At 49.5% G+C, this 7,925-nt stretch overlaps 1 protein-coding gene across 1 annotated transcript in view; it reads left to right on the plus strand.

Annotated features, from left to right (window-relative positions):
* MROH2A (maestro heat like repeat family member 2A) overlaps window positions 1–7,925 on the plus strand; it is a 41,566-nt gene that overhangs the window by 16,002 nt on the left and 17,639 nt on the right. Inside the window, exons 10-16 of the mRNA XM_006909920.2 lie at window positions 169–209; window positions 617–764; window positions 1,013–1,065; window positions 1,415–1,525; window positions 5,549–5,668; window positions 6,262–6,384; window positions 7,492–7,644. Of these exons, the coding sequence (XP_006909982.1) occupies window positions 169–209; window positions 617–764; window positions 1,013–1,065; window positions 1,415–1,525; window positions 5,549–5,668; window positions 6,262–6,384; window positions 7,492–7,644 (749 nt within the window). The remainder of the gene's footprint in view (window positions 1–168; window positions 210–616; window positions 765–1,012; window positions 1,066–1,414; window positions 1,526–5,548; window positions 5,669–6,261; window positions 6,385–7,491; window positions 7,645–7,925) is intronic.

Raw genomic sequence — 7,925 nt, forward strand, 5'->3', positions numbered from 1 at the left:
AAAAGGTTTTCCTTTATGAAAAGCCCCTGCGCTGACCCACTCTCCATTGTGGGTCAATGAGATGGTGTTGGGGAAGCGCCTTCCAGGGCAAAGCCCCCTCGGGGACACGAGGACGCACGCTGGTTTGGGCCAGGTGCTCAGTGCGGGTTAAATCTCTTTCTTCCTCAGTGGACCTGCCAGCACCGCAGAAGCTGCTAGCCCGTCTCCTGGTGAGTGGCTCACCTGGGCTGTGCCTTGGCCTTGCTGAGGCCACGTCCTGTGGCACTTCTTTGAGCTCCTAGTTCCCAGAACCCCAAGAGGGAGGAAGGAGCTGGACGCTTGGCACAACAGGGCTTTCCTGGTCCCTGGTGTCCCTCTCTGGGAAACATGCCAGGGACAGTGTGCTTGGACCTGCCCTCAGATTCCTCTGCTCAGCCTTTGAGCAGCCTCAAAGCATCCCCAGGACAGTGGCCTGCCTACCCCCACGGCGGGCCGATGTCTTCCTCTTGGTGTGGACTCTGGAAGCCCGGGGTGGGGAGGGACCCCGTGGTCTTGTCTCTCCTCTCCTTTCCGGGAGTGAGGTGCCCGGGGCTGCCCAGCCCAGGCAGAGCCCCACTGGAGTCTTGGTGCCCTCCAGGTGCTGATGTCATCTCCCTACAAGGGCGAGGGCCGTGGGATAGCCATGCTCAACCTCCTGAGTACCCTGAGCCACAGCATTGCGCCCGCCATGGCTGACACGGGGGAGCTGGAGATTCCCCTGCTGGTCAAGTACTGGAAGGTGAGGCGCCCAGGCGTCCACCCCGAGCCCACCGCCCTCTCAGTGTACGGGCTGGGGTGCTAATCGCGTGGTTTGAACAGCAGGAGCTGAGGTTCCAGGTGGATCAGCACAGCCTGTTTTGGTCCTTGGCAAGGTCGGGAGGGAAATGCAGAGTGTGGCAAGCCTGTCCGTGGAGGGCTTTCAGGCCCGGGCTAAGGAGGTGCCCCAGAGGGAAGTGGCAGAAGACAGTGGCGTGTGTGACCCTTCTTTCTGCAGAACATACCGAGTTTTCCTGGTATCAGAAGACCTGGGAGGACAAGCTGATTCAGGTAAAGAGGTGACCCAGCCGGTGGGGAGTTTGAGAGCCCCTAAAGGACACATTCATTGTCCTTCTGCCAGAGAACTTGGGGGTGACAGGCATGTCCACAGCTTTACCTACCAGCAGGGGATAACTAAAGGCCTTCCACTCACTCAGGAAATCAGCACAAGGCTGACACCGCCACAAGCCCTCCAAGCTGCAGCTGTCTCCCAGATGCGCAGGCCCACGGAATGTTAGCACTGGATCTGGGCTTTATGGGTCGGGGGATCCAGAGGATGAGGAAGGTGGCTAGAGAGGACGGGGCCGCTACTCAAGGTCACACAGCCCTTCTGGAGCACTAATGTCTCCTGCCTCTCCAGTTTCTGAGAAACTCCCTCAAGAAGACGCGGGGTTCAAACTGGAGCCTACGTCTGAGCAAAGAGCTGAACAACCAGATCGAGAGCTTTGATGGCCCCCTCTGGAGAAGGTTGGTCCCCACACTGGCAGGGCAGTGCAAGCAGTGAAGGGGATGAAAGGGGCTTTGGTGTGCACAGGGTCACACTGTGTTAGGTAGAGCAGATGCGCCTGGGAGGAGACGGGGTGGTCCAGATCAGTGAGTTTCAGGTTTTTATTTTGATTCTCTTTAAGAAGCTGCTTTGGTGGAGCTGGGGAGCTCTTCTCCAGCCATCAGCTTGCCCATCCTTCTCACTCCACTCTCCACCTGGGGTTGTCTCGTAGCAGAGTCCAACAGGCAAGGGTGGAGATGTCTGAACAGTGTTTTGGTAAATAGTGAACACGGCGAGAACGGCACTGAACCATGGAATGCCAAAGGGGTCGCCAGGTTCTAGCGTAGTGGTAAGAAAGATAAAGCTTGGAGGAGGAAGAAGAAAGATTGGGCAACCTGGGGTTAGAAGCTGGACTCCCAACCGTCTCCACCCCCAGCTGACAGATTGCTGGATATGGTTTCTTACACCTGACTCATCTGGACACTGGCGCATAACCATATCGAGCTATTTCAGCACGAAAAGGTATTTACAAAACTATAAATATTGTTAAAAGATATCAGAGGTCTCAATCGCTGGAAAGCATCCCATATTCATGGATTGGAAGGCAATGAGGTTAAGATGACGACACTCTCCAAATGTATCTGTGGAATCAACATGACCCCTATTATAATTCCAGCTGGACTTTTTTTCTCCTAAAGATCCACCAGCTGAAATTCACATGGAAATTCAAGGGGCCCAGAATAGCCAACATAATCATGATAACAAAGAACAAAGTTGGAAGACTCCAACTTTTCAGTATCAAGACTTCTTAGACACAACTGCAGCAAACAGGACAGTGTGGCAGTGGCATAAGAATCGGCATATAGGTTGATGGCATAGAATTGAGAGTCTAGAAGTAAACCTCGCATTTACTGTCAACTGATTTTTGACAAAGGTGCCAAGACAATTCAACGAGCAAAGAATAGTCTCCACCTGGGGTTGTCTCGTAGTACAAATGGTACTGGGACAACTGTACATCCCCTGAAAAAATCATGAAGTTGGACACCTTCCTCACACCATACACAAAACTTAACTCAAAATGGATCCTAGATGTACATGTAAAAGCTAAAAGCATACAACTCTTAGAAGAAAACACAGGTGTAAATCTTCATGACCTTGGGCAATGCCTTTTGAGATGTGACACCCAAACACACCAATGGTAAAAGAAAATCTAGATAAATTAAACGTCATCAAAATGAAAAACTCTTATGCTGAAAATAGTGCCATCAAGAAAATGAAAAGATACCCCTCAAAATGAGAGAAAAAATATTTGCAAATCGAGTGTCTGATCAGAGACTTTATATATCTAGGGTATACAAAGAACTCTTATGATTCAATAATAAAGACAAATAAGACAGTTAAAAATGGGCAAAGTATCTGAATAGACATTTTTTCAAATAAGACACACAAATGGCAAGAAAGTGCATGACAAAACGTTCAAGATCATTACCATTAGGGAAATGCAAATCAAAACCACCATGAGATACCACTCCATACACACAAAGATGGCTATAATAAAAAAGGCAGATAATGACAAGTGTTGGCAAGAATATAGAGACATTTGAACCCTCATCTATTGCTGGTGTAAATGTAAAATGGTGCAGTAGCTTTGAAAAACAGTTTGGCACTTCCTCGAAATGTTAAGTATAGAGTTAACGTACGACCCGCAATCCCACTGCTAGTTATATGCGCCCAGGAGAATGGAATCATATATCCACACAAAACCTTGTACATGAATGTTCGTAGCAGCATTACTTAAATAGCCCCAAAGTGGAGATAACTTAAATGTCCATCCACGATGAGTGGAGAAGCAAAAGGTGGCATATCCGTACAATGGAACAGTCTTCAGCCACGACAGGAATGAAGTGCTGGTATACGTACGGTACAGAGAGGATGGCCTTTGAAACGTTATGCTAAGCGAAGGAAGCCAGAGGCAAAGGAACACAAAAGGGCACGTATTACATGACTTTATTGACTTGAAATGTCCACGATGGGCATCTCCGCGAAGATGAAATGTGGGTTCACTGCCAGCGGGTCCGGGGTTTCCTTCTGGGGTGAGGAAAGTGTTCCTTAATGACACTGTGGTGATGGTTGCATCATTCTGTGAATACATCATTGTATCTGTAAACTTTAAATGGGTTAATTTTGTGGTATACAAATTATACCTCAATGAAGATGTTTAAAAACAGGTTTTTACAGGGGTCGACCAAAAAATTTGTGTTTGTTCAAATATACATCCTTGAAAGGTGAGTATGTAAAAATCACAAATAGTAAATTATATCTTACGGATATTTTCTGTAGCTAAATGCTATAGATTTGCAAGTACAATCTCTTATCAGATATTAAGACCAGATGTCCATTGGAAAGAAAGTTGTATATAGTATTTAATAAGCGAACGCACACAATTTAACCATATTATGATAATTCACCCGGCTTAAGGGAAGTCAATAAATAGAATTTTGGGGGCTCGGATAACTTTAAAGACACAGTTGGATACAGTGGCTTAAGGAACTTGATCAAGACCCTTCCAAGCTCTTCATTGCTCAACTGGCATCCTCCAGGTGGGGACGAGAAGACAATCAGTAGTCTCCAGACTGACAACCCCAGTAGAGGGAGCCAGTCTCGTTCCAAAATTAATATGCAGAAGTCATTTTCCTCCTATATACGAATAAAACAAGAGTACCATATAATGAAAACAGATCTTGTTCAAAGGGGCAATGTAACGCAAAATATATAATCAATTCATGTTCAGTTGTAAAATACTGAATATATGAAATAACGTGAAACTGATGTGAACACACAGAATTCCAAGGAGAGGCAAGGAAGCTAAAAGAAGCCGTAATAAAATAGATACCATCTCTCGTTCGTAAATGGGAAGTCTCAGTGTGGTCAGGGTGTCCACTGCTCTCAAATTAATCTGGAAGTAAATTATTTACTGCCAGTCAAATTCCCAAAAGGAGCGTTTTGTGTGTGTGTGGAAATGTGACAATTTTGTGGAATTTGACAAGATTATTTCCAAGTTCACCTGAATGAAAAAAAATGTCAGCGGATAGCTAAGAGCATAGTGAAAACGAAGCCCATTAAGGAAGTATTTGCTGCCTCAGAAAAGTCCAAGATTTACGCGTGCAAAATAAAACTGTGGAACGATCAGAAGAATATATTGATGAATATTTTTAGAATCTTAACATGGAATAGGCCTTCACATGCATGAAAAGAAACAAGAAAGACAAAGGAAAAGAAAGACATTTTCTCGGTGAAAATGAAAATTTCTTGTGCGACAAAACAAAATTGCTACGAATAAAATCGAAAGGGCAAAGAGACATTGCGAAAATATCCTACCGAGACAGATCTGCCAGCTGCGTCTCCTGAGAAGTGATCGTTAAGGGATGAACCTCAGACTGTGCTTGATTTTAAATCCTGGCTCATAATTACCCTCTAGAGTTGTTGCGTGGGTTGAATGAAATAATATAGGTCTGTTCTATTATTTCTCCAAATATAGCACAAAGTTCTTACAAATGAAAAATAAAATAGGAGAAATAATCCGATAGAAAATGGGGGAAGGATGTAGACAGAAATTCAAAGGATGGATCATGAAAATATGCAAAGATGACCAACATGACTAATAAAGAAACAAATGAAAATGCAGTTGTCCCACCTCTCACTGGTAATGTCTTACGTGAGAGAGAACATGGGAAAATAGGTGCTTTTAGAGTTTTTGGTAGGAGTATAACTTGGTTCAACATATATAGGAGAGAAATCTGGCCCTCACTATTTATAACATGCTTGCCGTCATACAGTCCAATCTCTCCAGAATAATCTGAACATTTCTTTCAAAAAATATACAAAATGCAGAGATATCTGCACTTTAAAACAAACACTAGAGAAACAGTATGTATCACACTCCCCAAGCAGCGACCCCTGGAGGCGCAGTAGGGAGGCCTGAAGCTCCCTTGTCCTCTGCCTCTCTAGGGCTTTCTGTACAGGGCCTTGGGGTTCACCTTGGCCACGGGCCTGGAGGCTGACAAGGTGGAGGTGCTGCTGCTGGAGCTGCTGTACAAGACGGACTATGGCAATGACTTCGACCGGGAGGTCAGGGTGCCTCGCAGCCCCCTCCTTCTGCCAGAGCCCTCCGCGCCCTCAGGGGATAGGGCATGTGCATGCATGTGTGTGCCTCCGTGCGCACATGCACACGTGTGCCCGTGAGTGGGTGTACATGCATGCGTATGTGCATGTGTGTGCCTGTGCATGTGTGCATGCATGAGTGTGTGAGTGCTTGCATGTGTATGCGTCTGTGTACACGCCCGTGTGTAGGGACGTTCATGTGTGTGCGTGCCTACATGTCTGTGCACATGCAGGTTGAGGCGCATGGGTGCATCTGTGTGTGTAGTGCATGCATGCGTGCGTGTGGCATGCATGTGTGCGCGTGTGTACATGCCTGTGTGTAGGCGCATGCGTGTGCATCCAAGCAGTTGGAAGTCACTCTGCAGGTCTGTGCGTGCATGTGTGTGTACATGCGCTGTGCATGCCTGCCTTGTGTGCAGGCACTTGTGTGCCTGTGCGTGTGTGCATAGGTGCATGTGTGTATGAACCTGTTTGTGTGTGTGCATGCGCACTCGTGAATGGGGGGTCCTGCAGTACCCCTTGCCCGCCCCTTCACCCCGGCTGGCTGGGTCTCCACGCAGGGCGTGATTCTGTGCTTTGGCCTGTGCGCCCGGGGCCAGGTCAAGACGGTGCTGAACGTGCTCCATGACTTCGAGGAGAGGATCCAGGAGTCAGAGCAATCCTGGCAGATCGGCGCTTGGCGGGTAGGTCCCCTTTGCCCCACAGGCAGGTCTCCCGGGCCCGATTAGAGCTGCGGTGCTCTCAGCACCCAACTGAGGTCGTCACAGTAAGAGATTCCCCTCTGTGTCCCCTGCCATCGAAATGACTGAGATCCGGAGGCCGCCTCCAACCAAGCCTTTGCAGGTGGGTCATCTAAAGAACACGGGGAGGGCCTTTCCATGTCCCATCTTGCAGAGGAGGCCTAGCCACTCATGATACTGCCTGAGAATGCAGGGTCTCAGGCCTCACCCAAACCCACTGGAGCTGAAGGAGCTGCAGGCGGTTTCCACGTGTTAAGAGCTCTGCCTTGGCGAATCAATGGGGCTGGGCGGGAGCGGCTGTAATGCCCACTGCCGTGTAGACGAGACACAGAAGCTTGTTCGGTGGTGAAACCAGGAGTTGGACACAAGTGGCCCATGGCTGGCCTCTAGCCCAACTTCCTGCCACAGGGCGCAGTGCCACAGGCTGGCCGAGCCCGCAGTGGGCAACCATCTGAAGTCACGGATGCCTTAAGCTTTGACCTTGACCTTGGGTCCTCGCCCTAGCGGTCTGGCAGTTTGGATGGAAAGAATTCAGAGTGTCCCAGGCTTCTGCCCAAGCTTCTCCATGGAGCAGGACCTGAGACCTGGATTTCTCCTCACGGCCTGGCAGGGCTTGGGAGCTCCTGCCCCACCTTTCGTGTTGAGTTTGGCGGCCCCCAACACCTCCTCCCAAGAGGATCCCCAGAATCATGAGAGCCCCTGGCCCAGCACAGGTGCCTGGCAGGTGGAGGCATGAAGGGAGGACAGCCAGCCTGTGTATAGGGCTGTCCACTAAACACCTGCTCGCAGCCAGCAGGTAGTCCTGGCCTTGGTCTGTGGCTCACCGCTTTGCACCCAGGGCCCGGCGTGTTGTAAGTGCTCAATACAGAAGTGTCGAATGAATGAGTAAATAAGTGAGTATTTCAGGCACCTTTATCCAGCTCAACAGCTCTTTTGGTCTTCCGACCAGAGACTGTCCGCACACAGCTGGGGCAGAACCTGCTGCCTCCCAGAGGGCAAGTTGAGCAGATGGCCCCTCACCGGTGCTTCTCCCCCTTCTCGTCCTTGCAGAAGGACCATCCCTGGAGGCGGGAGACGGTGAAGAGCGCGCTCATGGTGATGTACAGCTGTGTGGCCTCACACTGTCACCCGCAGATGCTCCTCACCCATGCGGACAACCCCATCACCTCTAAGATCATTCACCACTACACCAGCAGCTGCCAGGTAACCCCGGGACGCCACAGACCTGCATCCAGTGCCTGGGGGCTGCCCTCCTCGATCCAGGCTGCTGGAAGTCACTCTGCATCATTTTCTGGGTGGCGGTGAAGCCAGGAGTTGGACTTAGGCAGCCCACGGCCCGCGAAGAGACATCCAGGAGTCCTACCTGACCGCCAGCATGGGGAGCCCGTTGCCCGTTTTCTGCTCTCTGCTGCGGGGGGTCGGGGAGTAGGGCAGCCCCTTCTCCAAGTGCTGGGAGGAGTGTTGTCCCCAGAAATCACAGGATG

This window comes from Pteropus alecto, unplaced genomic scaffold, assembly GCF_000325575.1.
Source record: "Pteropus alecto unplaced genomic scaffold, ASM32557v1 scaffold143, whole genome shotgun sequence".
NCBI lineage: Eukaryota > Metazoa > Chordata > Mammalia > Chiroptera > Pteropodidae > Pteropus > Pteropus alecto.